The sequence below is a fragment of the Sporothrix brasiliensis genome (genome assembly GCF_000820605.1).
Source record: "Sporothrix brasiliensis 5110 chromosome Unknown Cont14, whole genome shotgun sequence".
NCBI lineage: Eukaryota > Fungi > Ascomycota > Sordariomycetes > Ophiostomatales > Ophiostomataceae > Sporothrix > Sporothrix brasiliensis.
Genome location: NW_024467133.1, coordinates 42,116 through 60,294, shown reverse-complemented (window position 1 = coordinate 60,294; position 18,179 = coordinate 42,116). Strand labels below are relative to the sequence as shown.

Here is an 18,179-nt window from a genome sequence, read left to right as displayed (position 1 = left end):
GCGATTTCGAGCACGCATAATCGACGGCCATATTGCAACGGCAAAGTGAACTAGAAGAAACACAACGAGATTATATTGTGTGCTATGTGCTGCCTCGGTGAGAGATAACCATACACAACCTGCGTTTCTTCCCCCGTCCTGTTTCCGGTCGTCTAAAGGGCAGCTGTTGGCGTGCCCCCCACTCATCAACCGTCGCTGCGGTGTCTCGTCGATAGTGGCCTTTCTTTGTTGACCTTTTCTCATGACGATTGCATTTCGGCTGTCGGGCCCACGCTGTAGATGGAACTTTGTTTCTTGTCCAATTCTTTGGCGAAAGAATGACGAGCACCGGCAAGAAAAGTAAGAACGAAACAAATAGGATGTGAGGCTACAGAAGATGGCTGCTGAAATAGACTGCGACGCGATAGGTGTTTGTTCGAAACCGAAAGGCAGCTGCTAGAGTGGGGGGAGACCAAGGGCGGCACGCAACAGCACAAACTGAATACGCCGATGTCACGGAGATGGGAGACCAAAAGCGGAGACCGAGAGAGACAGGCAAAAAAGTGACAGACAGGTACGACGTTCTCCGTAGTTAAACCATGTCAAACGTGGCTTTTTTTTTTTTTTTTTTTTTTTTTTTTTTTTTGATAACAGCAGAGTCGATTAGGGACATGCATAACGAGGCAGTAGTTTTATACGCAGGCGACAGAAAGAGGGCCAAGCTACCAGGGCGTCGAATATATCTCCCTCCCACCCATCCACAACCATGGACTACTTGAGCATTCTATTTTCGATGAAAGTACGACAGTTACGCAGAAGACGAGCGAGTGCAGGCAATACGGGACCCGGTGACGGGCCAGAGTATGCACCACTGCGTCATGAACACCACGTCGACGATCATCTGGGCGCAGTCTTTGCAGGATGCGTCGGAAAATGAAAAGATGAACAAAAATGAAATTAAACGCCAGCAGCCACGCCGGGACTGCGCTGTGAGAAGATGGTTTGTTGCCAGAACCAAAAACTATAAAAGAAAAAGCCAGCCTGATGGGGCCAGGACTTGGGCCGCTCAGCATGGCCAGTCTTCCCTCCCCATAAACAGTTCCTAATAGTACAGACTTACAAATAAAATGAAAATAGGAGAAATGAGAGTGCCAGAGGGTTTGAAAGGAAAAGAACACAAACTGTAACGCCCGGAGGAAGAAACACCAACAAAGACAAAAATGCTCATAATCAAAGCTCCTCCACCCCTCGTCGCCAGAAGGGAACCCTTTCCAAGTATAAAGAGAATGACAAACAAACGACAAATGTGGTATAATAGAGACAGTCATACAGGGCAGAGAATGAAGAAAAGAGAATGCAAGGTAAAGAAAAGAAGAAAAGGCCAGCACAAAGAAACACACTGATCAACGGTGTGCTGCCGTTCGATGCTTGCTCCACTAGATACGCATCGAGCCAGCCATCGACGTCGGTCGCGAATTTTCGTCTGGCGACGTGTTGTCCATGTCGGCACTATTGTTGCTGCTGCGGTCATCCCTGCCAGCTCGGTCCGTGTCTTGGTCCCGGCCCTGGTCGTCTGCGCTGCTGTTGCTGGTGGCACTTCCTCCGCTGTTGCCGCGGTCATGCTGCCGGTGTCGGAGCAGAACAGGCCGGTCTAGGTCACGTTCACGCTCTCTGTCGCGCTTTGGTTGGCGCAAGTTCCACTTCTTGTCAAGCAGCGACACCAGTCGCTCAAGCTTCTCATCCAGAAGGCCGTCAAGCTCCTCGCTCATCGCCTTGCTGCGCGTGGCCCGGTCGCCAAGCGCAGCAAACGTCAGCCGGAGTTCCTGGTCCAGCTCCACCAAGACGTCCTGTGCAATGGGGTCTGTCGAGGCAAGGCGCTTGCGGTACGCACGCAACTGCCGACATGTCTGCTCCGTCGCCATGTTGAGGCTGCCAAATCCGTACGAACTGCGGATGTTGTTGGCGCTGCTCTTCTTGCGTATGGTGGCGCCGCTACCCGAGCTGATGTTGGTGGGTGTCGTATTTGTGCTGCTCATGGCGGGGAGGGACGGCCGCCGCCGGACCTTCGTCTTGGGACTGGTCGGCACAGGTGGGCTGCCCGACGCACTTCCTGCCGATGCCCTCCTAGATGGCGTGTCTTCGACAATGGCATTGGCCGGATTATTCAGAAGCACAGAGATCGGCGTGCGTGCTGCTGGCCCTGCACCAGTAGACAAGTTGTACCGAGACGACCGTCGTGAGAGGGACCGTGACGGAGACCGTTTGCCGCTGGCGCTGGCGCTTCCACCGTTGACGCTGCTTGACGTGGATGGTCTCTGGAATTCGGCCAGCTCGGCTTTTGACAGAACCTTCCTGAGGGGTGGCCGCGAAGCCGTGGCAGATATGGTGTCTTTATGTGGCGATGGATCGCGGCTGATGGACGAGCCAGGGGCAAGCTGTTCGCGTAGGTCCAGCGACCAAAACATGATGGTTCCGTCTGAGCCGACGCTCACTACCTTCCGGCAACCACTCGAAAATGAGCTCGGCGCAGTCGATTTTGTTGGACTGTCCATGTCCTCATCCTCTTCAATAAGAGCAACGCCATTGATGGCTTCAGTATGACCCCATTCGCGGTCGAGGAACGCACTCGTGTTGGCGTCATAGATGCGCACCGACTTGTCGGTGTTCGATAGACCGAGCAGGAAAGGCGTGTCAGTGGAGATTATGTTCAAAGGCGAAGGAGGCGGTGCATGTGGCATCCCGGTGGCTTGCGTGCCGTAGATGAGTGCGTCCAACAGAGCAGATTCGGAGCCGCCCTCGTCGATACACTTGAAGGAGCTCACAAGCCGGCTCGTGGTGAGATCATACTGGCAGATTGTGCGGTCCAGGAGAGATACAAAGACCGTCCGAGCATCGGGCGACAGGGCCATCGACGAGGGTGATGCTTTCAGTGTGATGACTCGTGCAGGTATGGCGGCAATCACGTCTGGCTCATCCTCCTTGGACACAAGGTCATACACTTGAAGGGTCCGGTCAAAGGAACAGGTGATGACCTTGTCGTCGGGCGAAATAAGCACCTGCACCGCCTTTGCAGCAAACTCGAGTGTCTGGAAATGCTCCACGGTCCCGTCTTGTAGCCGGTGGAAGAGCTGGGCTGTCCGGTCGCGGCCGCATGTGGCCAGGAGCAGCTTCGAGCCCTTTTCAAAAATAGAAATCGATTGACAAACGGAGGCATGCGCCTTGGTCTCGAGTACCGTCTCTTTGGTCGCGAAGTCGACAATTCGTAAGACGCCGCACCGGTCGGCTGTGACGAAGAGCTTTCCGCCTCGTGTGGCCCGCACGGCGGAGAGCTGATTTGATGGTTCGAGTTCGTCTCCTGTTACGTTCTGGTCGATCGGTACCTGCAGGGACGACTGTATTTCGCCGTCAACGTTCCATAGCAAGATGTTTCCGGAACTGGACCAGGTGAAAAATGCGGCATCGGCTTCGTTCGGTAGCGCGAGGGCCTGGATGCCCAAGATGGGCTCTCCATGGCCCGGAATCGGTATCCGTTTCACGTGTGGTGCTGGATCCTCGCCTGGGACGTGATCGGTGCCAGAGAAAATGTCAATCGATTGCTTTGTGTCGACGGTGACAACGTGGCCAGTAAGAAAACCCATTGCAACCAAGCCGGTTCGCATCGACGGTACAGTAAACGACATGCGGCTTTGGAGACTTGGAGAGCTCGAGGAAAGCGACGGTGTAGATGGGGCCGAGGGGAGCTGCGCGGCGCGTCGACCCTCCTGCAACATGTCCTCCAGGTCCATGGTCAAGGAGTGGCCCGTTTTACTACCAAAGTACACGCGGTCATTTCGAACAGATACACAGTTCAACGCAAACCGCGTATCGCGAATACGAGTCAGCTTCATCTGCTTGTTGACTGATTCGAGGAGGCATATGTCACCGGACTCCGAGCAGATTACGGCACCGCCACCGGGGAGGGGCGCCGCAGAAGTGAAGGTGGCCTCGAGCATCGACCCTAACAAGATGTTTCGTCCCGGTAGCGTTTTCTGCTGCAGCGGTTGCTCCTTCTGGGACTGATAGACCGGCGGTGGTGTAGAGGCGTAGCCGTCATTCCCGCCGTACCGGGCCTTTGTCGGTGACGTGCTCGTCGATACGCTTTCATCGATGCGCCAGACCTTGACGTGGCGGACGCCAAAAGTGACCAGGCTGTTGCTTTCCAGCCAGATCATGCCACGCACATATGATGTGCAGCGGTTCTGTTGGAAGAGTTTGGCTGCGCCGGTACGTGGGTCGATCTTCCAAATATACAAAAACCCATCGTTGGCGGCGCCCAGCGAGGCCATGTACCGCGAGTCCGGCGACCAGGCGACAGCTGCCACACCAAAGCTGTGCTCGTTGATCGAGACGAGAGGGATGTCGGAAGATGTGTCGTCGAGGTTGAAGATGAGCACCCGTGGTGCGTAGCCCGTCTCGCCAACAGCCAGAAAACGGCCATCGCGGCTCAGGGATAGACATGTCGCCGACTTTATGCGCTCGCGCTGGGTCCAGGTCTTGCCGGAAGTGGGCGATTCGGCCCAGTCTGGTAGGCCAAAAGCGGAGTCGCGGTGGCTCGAACCAAGCGTAAGCCTGCTTCGGCTGTCGTTTGCTTTTGGTGTAGAATTCGGTGTCGAGGGTCCGTTGTTGACGGGAGAAACTGAGAAGACAGGAACGGCTGTCGGCCGTGCACGGTAGAAACGCTGCTTATAGTAATCACCGTAGACGTCGACGACGACCACGGCCCCGCCAGCAATGTATGCAAAGCACGAGTTAACGGTATCGAAACCCGTAGGAGAGGAGCAGGTAGAGCCGACCACTCGTTTCAGAGATAGGCGGGAGGGAGCGGATGTGTTTGAGGAGGCAGAGGCGGAGGTGGCGGCGGCGAGATCATTAAATGTTCTTGAGCGGATGGGAGACCGGGACATGCGGTTTATGAAGGGCGAGTTGGAAGGCGTCAGTTTGAGACGGTTGGATGGAGTAGATGCCATTTTGCTGCCATTTGGGGGTGAAAGAAGGCGTATGTTGAGTGACGTAGTTGATGGGTATATGGATGGCAACTGTCGTCGACGGTAACGAGTATATGTCAAAATAATGTACCTGGGGAAAAAGGATACTCCCAAATGCTGCGTACACGCATTAGCCAAACTGTGGTGGACGAGTTTGGGTGGGAAGCGGCACAGGATACAAAAGTAAACAAGCCGGCTTTAGGGCGAAATCTGGTGATGCGATGCAAACAACCGCAGTCGAAACCAGACAACGGTGTAACATGGCGACAAACTTACAGTGAGTGAATAAATGATGCAGAGCGAGTGGAGACGAAGACAAATGACAAGAGAGCGTGTGGTAACGAGCGGCAGTCGATTGACGACAAAAGATAGACGGTGAAGACGCAGTCGACGGAGAGACGGTGAAGACGCGACGACTGGTTCACGACGTCCCCAGGGAACGTAGGACCATCACGAAGCCGCGGCTGGGGCAAAAGGTTGATGGAGGGAGACGTTTGTCCGAGAGGAAGTCGTCGAAGTAGTCTTTTTCGCCCGGAGAGTTCTGTTGATTCCTGATCAAAGATATGTAAGTTGCTGAGCTGTCTGTGCTGTATCTCGCGATCGCTGGCGATCATTCGTCACAGGCGCCTCAGCTCTTTTGTCGGTGTAACTTCAAAGTGGCTTGGAGGGACCTAAAAAAAAAAGAGAGACTGAGCACAAAGAGACGACTATCCGGTGGAAAGAATTGTGTGGCACGAAAAAGGTGGTGAAATTGATCTCGCACGAGATGATGAGATTTTGGGTGTGGAATTCGTGCAGTGGATCGTATCGAGGCAAGAGCGAAGGGGTGGCTGCCCCGGTTGGTCTTTGGTGTGCAGCTTCCTTTCGTCAACGGCTCCCTGGACGGTGAGAAGGAGAGTCAAAGGGATGGCGAGGCACCCCGTGCGTATCTAGAGGACAGAAGCAGAAGCAGACACGAGAAAGAATACGACGCAGACAAGGCCTTGTTTCGCTTGTTCTGCGAAAAGCTAAAATACGGTCGTTGCCCAGGATGCAAGCTGAAGTGCCAGGCGAAAGGCCAAATGAGACCACTCGTACCTGCCGCCTGGGGCGCTATCAGTAATTACCCCTAGAATACAGCAGAGTTATTCACTGCTTCCTCGCTTTCACATTTGTGGGCACGGGTGAAGGCTATGTGGGGAACACTAGCCGGTACTTTCCACTTCCTATCGCAGTCGTTAAATTTTTTGTTTTCTTTTTTGGGTTGGGAGGGCGACCTGAGTCGACATTTGCGCGGGGTGGCAGCACCAAATCGTCTTCCCAAGCCGGCAAGCGCATTGCCTCTTTAGGCTTGGCTCCAGGGGAGGCCAGGCCTAATACGACGCTGGGATGATGAACCGTGCAAACGCTCGCAGGCTCCAACGTCAAGTCGAGGAAAACCCGGAAAGAGGACCGCAGAGCGGCTGGTGCGTTTCTCCCCATCGCCGTCGCTCCTTCCCTTGCACCAGAGGTTCCGTTCTTGCGGGTCAATGCGGCGATCGCTTTTAAATCAACTCACGGCAGTCGCGTCAAAAGGGGGCCAGCAAGGAATCAGTGGCCACAAACGACAGAAAGTGCCTATTGAGGAAAGCACCTCTGGCGCACAGTAGAGTAAGGGCTCTTCAACGGCTCATCCAATCTAGCTTTCCCCGTATTGTGCCTTTGATCACAAGAGTACGCAGTATTACGTGCCGAAAGTGCAGAACGCGAATTGCCCCCTAACGGAGCTCAGAGCCTACAAAACTCTCCGGCGGACCATTTCAGGGCTGAGCTAGGAAAATCCCGCTGAAATCTCATCTCCAAAAAAAAGTGAAAGCGCAGCGAAATTGGTGCCAAACCGGGTCTCGAGAAATACAATACGGACACTGCCAAGGGCAAGGCAAGACGTTTGTAACTTCCAGAGTGCCGATTCTCGAAGGATACGTATCTTTGCGCAGTACGACGGAGTACTCAGTACAGAACGGTTTCGCGGAACTGGCAGGGGATCCGAAATGAAATTGCGACCCTCCTTTGGACGAACTTTATGGGCTCGCCTGACCGGGGCATTGCTTCAGCACTCATTTCCAAGAAAACCGTGGTCCAGATCATGCTTGGTCCAGGAACGGTCAAGGTGTGACTAGCTAGAGCGAGCCCTAGCTGTGAGAGGTGCGCATTGTGCGACATTGATTGCAAGGTGTGATATGAAAGCGACATGAGCGCGTTTGTTTCATGGCTCCTCTGATTGCAGGATTATTTGTACTTTTGACAACAAAGCCCGAATGATTCAAGACGAGTACGAGCGCACAAGCTTTACGCGAGGCGAAGCGAGATGGCTGCACTAGGTACGAGACACACTACGAGAACACTACGAGGTGAAATGGTTGACCGTGTGCCGGCTGTGCTGGTCGTAACCAATAAGGCCGCTTTGCCGTGCACCTCAGAGCATCCCTACGCCGTACCCTTCTAAACTTTGGAGAGGCATGTGTTTTTTCACGTTGGCTCTCATGGAACGGGTGCGCAAGAAAGATGAGATGTATTTGCTTCGTACTTTGTAATTAATGCCGTCAAAATTGCACATATGCAAAATATAAATCAGGGGTATAAATCTAGTAAGAGCGTGGAGGTTGGATATACGCTTGCGTTTCTGGTGTTGCCCTCAAACCCTTCGAAGGCTTACTCATCCGTCAAGTCCTTGTCGTCCTTGCTGCTCCGCCGCAGCCTTGCCTGGCGACCAGGGCTCTGGCTCCGCGTGGCCTTGCGGAGGGTCTTCTCGTGCTCGGGAGTGAGCGGCACAGAACGCGACGGCGCGTCCACATCTTCGCTGCTATCAATGGCTCGCTGCATGACGTCGGCGGATGGGACACTCTCTTTCCCATAGATGCCCTCTTCAGACAGGCTGGCCTGGAAATTCTGCCGGTTCTGACGTGTCTGGCGCAGGATTTGCCGTCGTGACAGGATTGGATTCCGGTTCAGCAACCGCCGCCGGCCGCCCGACCACGATGACGGCTCCCGCAGAATGCCCTCGGCTTGCCAGCGCTTCGGCGGCTTGCGGCCCAGCTCGGCCCAGCGCGACCATACCTGCTTGCCGCGCTCGAACCAGCGCATCTGGCGATCCTCTTCCTCCTCGGGCGTCGCCTGCCACTTGCTCTTGAGGATGCGGCGTATGGCCTCTGGCGAGACCTTGAAGTGGCCGGCGAGGGCGGCAGTGGTGTAGACCTGTGGGAACTTGCGGTGCAGAGCGCGGATGCCCTCAAGCGCGTCAGGGGACAACTTCTTGCGCGGGTTCCAGCCACCAGGAAACTTTTCACGCAGCGCTTGCTTCTGGATCTGCCACGGCTCCGGGTGCTTGGGAAGCGGCCGCGGTTTCGTCTTCGACTCTGCTGTATCCGGGGACGGCTTGGCGGGCATGCCATCGTTGGAGCCTGTCGGCGCAGCCGACTTGACCTTTGTCTTTGGCTTGGGCGGCGTAGCCTGCGCAGTCTGTGTCGCAGCACGGCTCGCAGCACCGCTCGCAGCCGCCTTTTCGAGCGCCCGCCGCTTTCGCCGAATGTCTTTCTTTGCTTGTCTTTTTGCCTCTTTTTCCTCCATTATCTTCTCCAACTTGCTTTTCTTTTCTTTCTTTTCCTTCTTTTCCTTCTTCGGCTTGAGCTTCTGCACCAATTTCGCTGCTTCAGCTGGGTCTACCGACCCTTCTGCCGCGCCTGCTACTGCCGCTGCAGCTTCCGCGGCCAGTCTCGCAGCCTCTTGTTGTCTGCGTATTCTTTTCCTCATATTCTTTCCCGGCCTTATATCGGACGCTTGTTGGCTGGCTCGCAAAGGGGATGTCGTCGCACTCACGTGCTCCGTCTCCGCGCCGTCGATTACCGCCTGTAGCGACTGGACATTGTTATTCCGCGGGGGTGCAGAGGTCGCAGTGTGCGCTTCGGTCTCGCTTGCATGCCTCTCCACTGCTGTATTTATGTGCTCTTCGCTGGCGCTGCCAATGTCGCTGGAAGTAGCCTCGACCTTCTCGGCCCACTGTGCATTGCTGAGCAGTTTTCGCGACATATGGAATGTCCGAGTCGCTGTCGTCGACTGGAACGGCGACACGGACGGTCGGCATGCCGTTGTTGTAAGCAACCGCCAGTGCCGTACAGCTGCCGTCGGCACTCTGGTTGTTGTCGCTCGTGTAGCAACTGCTGCTGGCACCGATCCGACGAGGCTGCGCACAAACATGTGTAGCGCTGCTGTGCGGCAGGCACAGTGAGAAGAATTGATCATTGTACTGAATTCATTGGCGCAATGGATAGAAGACAAAACAAAACGAAAATGCGCCTAAAAGGGGAACAGAACAAGAATACCGCGAGGTCGTGTGTCGTAGACAAACTGGCTCACGTTCAGATTAGACCGGAAGCGAAAAAAAAAATGTTGCTAAGAAATCGCGTCTGTAATTACGACGTGGCGCCTTATCGATTAGCAGGAAGTGGGGCCTCTTCCAGTGGCTAGAAAAGTAGCGCTGGAAGACTTCTTTTGAAATATGTTCAATTCATATTGATGGCAAGTTCCCAGGCAAGACGCGAAAAGACTAGTTCTCTATTCTATTAATACAGACCATCTCGCGCTCCACCCTATCATACTCTCGTCTCTTCACACCCCGCCCTGACTCCCCTTACTATCGCTTCCTTTTCTCCCATCTACTCCAGCATTGACGCCTGGTTGGTGTACAGCACGTCCACCACGTTGCTCAGCTTGTCAATGGTCGCCAGTGCCGCATCGTAGCTCTCGTCGCGCTCCGTCTCGTCGTAGATAATCAGACACCCCGCGCCCTGGTCCAGCACGCCGATAATGACCTTGTCTAGGATCATCTGGGACAGCTTGCGCTCGACCTGCTGGGTGTCCAAGCCGACCATGGTGGCAATGTGGTCGATCTCGACGCGCGAAAAAGGCTCAATGACCTTGATCAGGTTCTGCTCCAGCATCGAGTCGTAAAGGCGGCGCAGGTGGTTGCGCACAAAAGCGTCGCCGCCCAGCTCATAGCGGTACGTGACCAGTGCGCGCTCGTACTCCTCGAGCGAGCGGTTGGCGTGCGCGCGCGCAATGGCCTTCATGGCCTCGAGGCTTTGGCCCGCGTACTTGACGGCCTGCTTCGAGGCCATCAGCTGGTTCACGTCATCTGACAGGTTCAGCATAATCTTGCACAGCAGCATGTATTGCAAGGCCGCCGTGGCCTTGGCGGGCTCGTCCTGCGTGTGGTAGCCATCGAGCGCCTCGATAAAGTAACTGAATGCCGTGTTAAAGTCCTTGTCCTCGGCGTGCAGCATGCCCGACTGCATATCCAGGTTGGCCTGCAGCAGCGGCGGGGTGTAGACGGAGGCGGCGCTCGTGCGGGCACTGGTGAGTGCCGCACGCGCCTTGGACACGTTTCCGAGTGCGTGGTACACGCGCGACTCGAGAAGCTGCACCTCGACCAGCACCAGCTTGTCGTCCAGGCGCTTGAGCTCGCGCAGCAGACCATTGATGAGCGTCAGTGCGTCGTAGTACGCCTGTTTGGCCATGTAGAGAGTGACCAGCCGTGTCTCGAGGTTCTGGCGCAGGAAGCCGCGGCGCTCCGACGTTGCCCATTCTATGCACGACTTGGTCACGGCAATCTGGGTATCGGTGGTGTTGGGGATGTCACGGAAGAGGTCGAGGAGTTGCCGTACTGGACGTTGTCAGTACCGCCATGCGGCCGCGGTGAATCTGAAGCAGAGGGGCAGCAAGAACCTACCGAGTTTCGCCGTCTTTGCCTTCGCAAAGGACGACAGCACCGTCCGGCTCCGTGTTACCAGGTCGACGAGCTCATTGGTGTTCCTACACGGAGGGCATTTTGTCAGTCCTAGTAGAACGTTTGGTATGCATCGTCGCCTGCGCTATAGCAACTCACTTCTGGTCCCGGTACAGCTCCCCCAGGCCAATCAATGCCACCTCGTACTCCCGGACAGCAGCATCCGACGTAACCGATGGTGGCTTCGCGATGACCTCTTTATAGATGGATTCGGCCTTAGCCGGGTTGGACTTTGCCAGCTTCTTGGCTTCCCGCACCCGCTCCGAATCGGCGGCGGCCATGGTCGACGAACGTGAGTGAGGTAGTGGGTGGTTTTGTCTCGCGTGGGAGTCGTCGAAGAGGGAGAGGAAAAGGACGCTGGTCGAGACAGATGTCGGCAATGAGAAATGAGGAGTGGGAAGGAGTCGCCTTGTTGAGACAGTTTAGAATCTTTAAAAAAGTATGGATATGCAAAGTCGTATGCGCTGGGAAGTGCGGCTGTCCTGGTGGGATGCAAGGCAATGCGCGGAAGAGGAGCTACTGGGGCTGGACAAACAGAACTTGAGGCTGGACCGAGAGCTCTCGCCGTCACTGGCCCTTGCCCACCTCTAGGTTGCCAACGGACGCGAAGGCTGCATGTGTGACAAAGCACATCACGTGAAGTATAGTCCCGTGCTAGGTCACGCGTGGCTCTAGCGCCGCTCCACGAATAGGCACATGGTGTGCTTGGAAAACACAGCAGCAGCTCGTGATTGGTTGTCACATATGAACCCCTGGCGCTGGAGTCGGCAGCTCCAGGGAGCTCTTTGGCCTGAGCACAGCTGGCTAGTCCCCACTAACAGGCCCCTCGTCGAAACCTCGAAACGTTTCTCAGTCCGAGTGCTCCCCTGGGTGACGTTTCAAAGGCAAGAAGGACGAGCAGAAAAAGAGAAAGAGCGCTCGGTGTCTTTGTGGTGCGTGGCAATTGCTCCGTGTCCGCTCCTCGATTGTTGACGTTTCCATCCTCGTCGTCTCGTCTGCACATCCTCGTTTATCATCTGCCAACATCTCTTCCTCGTCACGCTGGGCGTAACTTAGAAAACCTCTCCCACTTTTGGTCTCATCCTCTTCCTTGTTTTCGTATTTATTTGTCTGCCTCTTCTCGCCGTTCTTGTTTCTCTTGTCTCTTTCGTCTGGTTTGTTTCACTGACGAGACGACACATCTTCTACCTCTCTCTCAGCTTCTGCTTCTCAAACTAGTTCTCCGCCCCCTTTCGCACACAATGGACGCCTTCCAGCGGCCGCCAACCCGCGACTCGTGGTTCGCGCCCTTCTCCGTTGACCTTGTCCTCAAGGTCCTCTATGTCACCTTCCTGCACCCATTTGTGGCCTGGATCGTCGTTCTGTGCTTCCGCGCCGAGCACATGGAGTGGACTGCCATGCCGATCCGCGCCGCCTCGATCTATGCCTCTGTCGTAACGGCAGGCTGGGTTCTAAGCGCAATCAACCGGCGCATTGCCTTTGGCCAGCCGCGGACGGTCGACTTGAGCGAGGAGGTCATTGTCATTACTGGTGGCGCAAGCGGTCTTGGACTGCTGATCGCCGAGGTCTACGGTATGCGCGGCGCGACTGTCGCCGTGCTGGACGTCAAGGAAATGGAGAATGGCGAGGCCCGCGGTGTCACTTACTACAAGTGCGATATTACAGACAAGGACCAAGTCATCAAGGCGGCTGCCGACATTGAGAGAGATGTACGTCCTTGTATCATGGTTTCGCACCGCGACGTCTGCCCCCTGCTAACGAAAACAGCTTGGCCCGCCCACCGTGCTGATCAACAACGCTGCCGTTGTCAATGGAAAGCGTCTGCTTGACCTCGATTACGCCGAGATCGATCGCACCCTGTTCACCAACCTCGCCTCGAACTTCTACACTCTCAAGGCCTTTATCCCCGGCATTGCACGGAGCGGCCTTGGAGGCACGATCGTCACCATTACCAGTGTTCTCGGCGAGCTCGGTGCTGTACAGCTGTCTGACTATGCTGCCTCCAAGGCCGGCCTGTCTGCCCTGCATCGCTCCCTAACCGCCGAACTCAAGACAAGCCACCCGGACATCCGCACGGTGCTCGTCACCCTCGGCCAGCTCAGCACGCCGCTCTTCTACGGCGTGCAAACACCCAGCTCCTTCTTCGCGCCCGTCGTGGAGCCTGTCGACGTTGCCAAGGACATTATCAGCGCAATTGACAGCGGCCGCGCCGAGTCCATTGGTATGCCACTCTACGCGCGCTGGGTGTCCTGGTACCACGTGCTGCCGTTGAGCCTTCAGCAGCTTGCACGGTGGGCATCTGGTATTGACACAGCCATGGCGACCTTTGTTGGCCGGAATGCGGCCGCGGCGAGCAAGGCGCAGCAGTCGGAGAAGCAGGCTGTTCTGATCGAGACTTCATAGTCTTGCCAAAACCTTCTTCGATGCGTCGTAATCACGTTGGCTGCTGCTGGCCAGCCGCCAACTCCTGCACAAGGCGAGAAATAACAAAAGTGTAAAATTAGAGAAATGGGGAAGGAAGCTATGCGGTTTCTCGTGTACGATTTTAGTAACTTGTCATAGTTTGAGACCACTTAGACACAGACACTCCAGCGATTTGGGAATATCTGTTAAAATGCAATCTATCGGTCCTTCGCCAAGTTTTGCTCTTGAACAATAAGCACACCCTCGAGAAAATATTTCAATGCCCATGCTGGCCTACGTTGGTGCATTCCCGGTTCAGTTAAGTTTTGGTCCGAGACTTGTGGTTACCAGCCTGTCTCTTCTACAGCAAGTCAAAAACAAGACCCAAAACGTTGGGACAACATTGGCCCACCTCCAACCATCAACATCACAATGACTAATAAACGAGTTTGCTTATTGAGGCTTCGGATCACAAGCCACGATTCACAGTCACATAAATCTGTCGTCGTTTGGTGAATGAACTACTTCCCACTTGATGTCTGGGAGCGCATTTATTGCTTAAAACACAGTTTTCCCTAATATGAAATTTTTTTGTCCGTTATAGAAGAACCGTTCCCTTCTCAGCTCTCCCTAATATTGTTCCGTTTGCCTTGTCCGTCAGTCGGCCTCTCCTTTGATGTCTGTCGCCGTAAGAGCGCCAGAAACTCCGTATGCAAAATTGAAAGTCCCAGAAAACAGAGACAGGCACAACAAAGCAAAGATAAGTGGCAACAAAAACGTTCGATGCTCTGGCGTAGTAGATTATCGGCGTCCCGTGCCCACAGGCCGGCTTTCCGTCCAAGGTTGCCGCCACGATAAACCACGACGTTCTCATCAACGCCGTCGCCATCGTCGGCGGCGTCAATGACTCCGCCACCCTTCCCGCAAGCAGCAACAGCACCATACACAGCGCGCACAGAAGGAGCCACGCTACGTTTACCGGTACCGCCACAGGGACAGGGTGTTGTGGCGCTTCCAGGTCTTGCGGCGGCCAGCACGGGTCTTGTTGAATTTGTGGCCCTTGTTGAGGCCGCGGGACTTCTTGCCGGTGGCGGTAAGACCGCGCGACTCGCGGTGCTTGTGGACCGGGTTGACGATCCAGTTGATGCGAGGGTCGCGGCGGATGGCGGCGTGCTGGGGGTCGACGAGGATGACTTCAAAGTACTTGTAGGTGGAGTCCTGGTTGATCCAGTACGAGTTCAGCACGCGCAGGTTGGCGCAGCGGCGGCCGACACGCTCCTCGGCGGTCGACTTGAGCGAGCGCTGGTACTTGAGCTGGTTCACACCCTGGTTGGTCGGCTTGCCGTACGTGGCACCCTTGCGAACGGGCTTCTTGCGGCCACCACGGCGCACACGCACGCGGTAGATCACATAGCCCTGCTTGGCCTTGTAACCGAGACGGCGGGCCTTGTCCGGGCGGGACGGGCGCGAAGCACGGTGGATGACGTTCAGCTGGCGGTACTACAATGCAGAAAAACACTCTCAGTCAGCATTGATTGAAACCAACAGACAATTTCAATGACAAAGCGACAATGATCAACAAGTGTCTTTTATGCCCGGGATCCTAGGACGGAAGTTGGGAACGGAAAAGAGTCGGAAAGGGCGGTCGTCGAGACAAGAGGTAATGAAGAAAGATCGCGAACGAGGTGAGACTGGTAAGAACACGTAGGCCGACGAGGCTGAAAAATCTGACGAGAGGAAAATCGATTCGTACAGGAGAAGAAATTGTCTCAAATCTCTCAACTCCCGAACCGTGATTGCGTCTCGAAAGCTTGTTCATGTCTCTCAGCCATCACATTGTCCCGTTCTCCCTCTTTCAATCTCTCTTTATCGCCCTCGTACCTCTCGCGCCCTGTCGTCTCTTTTCCTCCCGACAACTCGGCCTGGCGTTGTATGGTTCTGGCTTCCGTGGGAAAGACCGGCAACGAAGGGTAATGGAGATTCTTATTTCTCGAAAGGTCGATGTCTGAATTCAGGAGGATGGTGTTGTTTCAACGTACTTCCCAGCAGCGGACGCGCAGGAGGAAGCGCAGCACATCCGACTGCTTGCGCTTCTGGAGCTCTTCGACGTACTTGAGGGCACCCATTGTAACTGTCGAGTTAGAAAACGAAAGCCAAAGTGAATGACGACGGAATGGGGTGAACAAACCAGAGTTCTCTCGAAGATGGCGATGGTTGTCGTTGGTGGTGGTTGGGTGTTGGAGAGGGAAAGGTCAAAACGAAGACGAGGGGAAAGATCCTTTCACACACTTTTTTTCCTTCGCTACTTTTCGACGCTGGCTCTCTACCAAACTAGGGTCACTCGTTTTCAGGCGGTCTGAATGGGATTTTTCACACAGAAAAGTGGGCCTCGCACTTTTTTGCACATGTTGCAGCAAAAAGTTAATTTTATTGTGGCCAGCCCTAACTTTTGTCGCCGAACGCACTAGTCCCAGACTAGGGTAGCCTTGATGAGTAATATATCACATGCTTTTGCACGTGCATGGCTCTCCGCACTCTCCCAGACCCTCCGAACCCATTTTGTATCTCCGTGACCAGAGTGTCCAATCAGAAGCCGTTTTTGGACAACGTCGTCATCGTTTGGCCATCAAGCATCGTCGACATTACCAACTCTGCAGGTGACATAAGAAAGGAATACTACAGATCTTTCTTGTTATGATTCTGGTTGGCTGTTCTCTTTGCACAAAAATAGAAATACTCAACCATATCAATATTTGTCGCTAATATTGGCCCTCATATGCGAAACATAACAACATCATTGGGCTCTCGAATGGGGAATGATCAGAAGACCATTTTAAATAATGCAACACTAACTTTATTTCTTCCAGGATTGTCTATTAGAAGCAGATTCTATGTGCCAAAGGAAGAGAGAGAAAGCGAGCAAGAGGGAGAAAGATGCTGTACAAAGACTGGCCACCACTCGATCTTCTCATCGTCTTTGAATGGCGGGGGGAAATACATCGTTGGGAAATATCAAAAGTACCTGAGACACGGAAGAGTACATTCAGGTACTTCCTGGACTTGACAAGCTGCTCCCGGAGTGCTTATTCTCTACAAAATCCCCCCACGCAAAATCAAAAGACAGACGCGGGTGAGGCTGTGACCTGCGGCCATCTCTCCAGTTTGCTAGAGGATGACACACGTCTTATAATTCCTTTATCCCACTCAGTATCCCACTCCCCACACTGTATGATTGCCTGAACAAGAAAACTTTTACGTACATACGTTCATATTCTGGTTGGCCAGTTCAGCGCCCTTTCATAGGCTAACGTCGCTGGAGCCTCGTGATCACCTTCCCTCCACGAGAGATGACAAGGCTCGCCCCTTTTGTATTCTATTTCGGTCTCGCCCACACTGCTTCAAGGGTATTTGCCTAAAGCGGCGCCGATGGCTGAGGGCTAAGACGGCGTCGGTGGGTGGCCCCGAAAGAGGATCCATCCTGCCCTGACCGACAGCCAAAAACGGGCATGTGATCTCCTGCCAGATACAGCTCACCGACAGAGGTTAGTGGGCGGAAAGAAAACTCTGTTGACACACTTTTTTTTCGCCTTGCACTATGGGATGTGGCAGATTGTACCTTACCGGGACAGGGAATGTGTCGTGTGTGGTAAAGCGCAATAAATGGGTTAGTCGTCAGACGCTTCTAGAACGCCTCGGAGGCGTTTTCGTAGAGCTGGCTTCGTTCTGGAAAACGATAAATAACAAAAAATGATTCAACAGGTAATGGGTCTAAATGACAATTTCATGCGAGTAAAATGATAGCCAAAAGCGCTAGCTTACAACGGGAAAACCTCGATGTTACAACAGCCCAAGCAGCATTTACACCACGAGACAACTATGACGGGTGTCTCCGGAAGTCCAGGCAGAGTTGAGGAATGAGGTCGGAGCCCATCATCGCCACCAGTTCCGCCACCTTGTTCTTGAAACTCGTGCCATCCGTGACTGTACCCTCGTCCCATACAGCCAGGTAATGAACAGGAAACATGGTTGGCTGCAGCGATGTCAGAATCGGGATGTCATCGAGGTGGTACCGAGCCACGGTTGCCATGGACGGTAGGCCTGGCATATTGCTCGTGAAGAGCGGCACATTCGGCGAGTCGCTATTCTCAGCGTCCGAATCCGAGTCATCGTCGTCGCCATTGTTGGCTTCACCGTCACGGGCGGCAATTGGTTCCCCCGATTCTTCTCTCGTGCCTGTCACCGCGTCACCTCCATCAGGTGCGGGCTCCTCTACTGCCGGCCCATGGAATGTCAACGGTTTTCCCAGACCGAAAAGGCCAAAGCCGTAATTGTCGCTGTCGCCGTTAGGGTGTTGCTTCACCAACTTCGTTTTATACTCCTCCACCCGCTCATGCGAGAAGCTCACGTAGGGCTGTTTATCGAACTTGGCCAGTGCCTCTTTGTCCAAGAGATCCCAGCTGGAGGGTAACTCGGGATCGAGCACATACTGCGGCGCAAAATCAATCTTGTACCGCATCTTGGGACAGTTGTGGATATAGTAGCCCGAGTACCACCAACGATAGCCACCCTCGAGAGCCAGCGCGATCTCTCTAAGCGCGCCGAGTTTGCCAGGGCTGAGATTATGAATTGACTCGTGGTACAAAAAGTAGACGGCACTAACGCAGTCTGGTAGCAGGTCAAGAACGCCAATGGCGACGAGGCGGCCGTCAAGACGATAGCACTGGTGAAACGAACCGAGTTTCTTATGCCGGCCACTCCTTTCTGTAAAGGTTTCTCGTCGCAAAGGAGAGTTGCACAGAAAGTTGGTAAAGCCTCGTTTGGAGATCTTGGACGGTGGTTCTTTGTGCACCATGCGCTGGTAGTTTTCAAAAACTTCGTACTTTTCGTCGCTGTATGTATCTGGCTCCAAGGTCACTACAAACCGGTGGGCGGGTTCAATGGTCTTTGTCAGTTCTGGTTCCACTGGCAATGGG

General features: G+C 54.4%; 6 protein-coding genes across 6 annotated transcripts; 1 reads left to right on the top strand and 5 right to left on the bottom strand.

The window, feature by feature from the left end:
- Window positions 1–1,415: 1,415 nt before the first annotated feature.
- SPBR_03573 (WD repeat protein) lies at window positions 1,416–4,985 on the bottom strand (the record flags this gene model as incomplete). Its single annotated transcript, XM_040761864.1, has 1 exon — window positions 1,416–4,985. One exon carries the CDS (start codon window positions 4,983–4,985, stop codon window positions 1,416–1,418), a length of 3,570 nt encoding a protein of 1,189 aa, XP_040622706.1.
- Window positions 4,986–7,673: 2,688 nt separating this feature from the next.
- On the bottom strand, window positions 7,674–9,215 carry SPBR_03714 (uncharacterized protein; the record flags this gene model as incomplete). Its single annotated transcript, XM_040762004.1, has 1 exon — window positions 7,674–9,215. The coding sequence occupies one exon, from the start codon at window positions 9,213–9,215 to the stop codon at window positions 7,674–7,676; it is 1,542 nt and encodes a 513-aa protein (XP_040622705.1).
- Window positions 9,216–9,673: 458 nt separating this feature from the next.
- SPBR_03734 (26S proteasome regulatory subunit N6) lies at window positions 9,674–11,084 on the bottom strand (the record flags this gene model as incomplete). The annotated part of the gene is made up of 3 exons (XM_040762024.1): window positions 9,674–10,680; window positions 10,747–10,829; window positions 10,903–11,084. The coding sequence occupies 3 exons, from the start codon at window positions 11,082–11,084 to the stop codon at window positions 9,674–9,676; spliced, it is 1,272 nt and encodes a 423-aa protein (XP_040622704.1).
- A 960-nt stretch (window positions 11,085–12,044) lies between these two features.
- On the top strand, window positions 12,045–13,206 carry SPBR_03781 (short-chain dehydrogenase/reductase family protein; the record flags this gene model as incomplete). The annotated part of the gene is made up of 2 exons (XM_040762071.1): window positions 12,045–12,512; window positions 12,571–13,206. The coding sequence occupies 2 exons, from the start codon at window positions 12,045–12,047 to the stop codon at window positions 13,204–13,206; spliced, it is 1,104 nt and encodes a 367-aa protein (XP_040622703.1).
- A 975-nt stretch (window positions 13,207–14,181) lies between these two features.
- SPBR_03783 (large subunit ribosomal protein L15e) lies at window positions 14,182–15,332 on the bottom strand (the record flags this gene model as incomplete). Its single annotated transcript, XM_040762073.1, has 2 exons — window positions 14,182–14,697; window positions 15,246–15,332. 2 exons carry the CDS (start codon window positions 15,330–15,332, stop codon window positions 14,182–14,184), a joined length of 603 nt encoding a protein of 200 aa, XP_040622702.1.
- Window positions 15,333–17,080: 1,748 nt separating this feature from the next.
- SPBR_03807 (arginine-tRNA-protein transferase 1) lies at window positions 17,081–18,058 on the bottom strand (the record flags this gene model as incomplete). The annotated part of the gene is made up of 1 exon (XM_040762097.1): window positions 17,081–18,058. The coding sequence occupies one exon, from the start codon at window positions 18,056–18,058 to the stop codon at window positions 17,081–17,083; it is 978 nt and encodes a 325-aa protein (XP_040622701.1).
- Window positions 18,059–18,179: the final 121 nt, after the last annotated feature.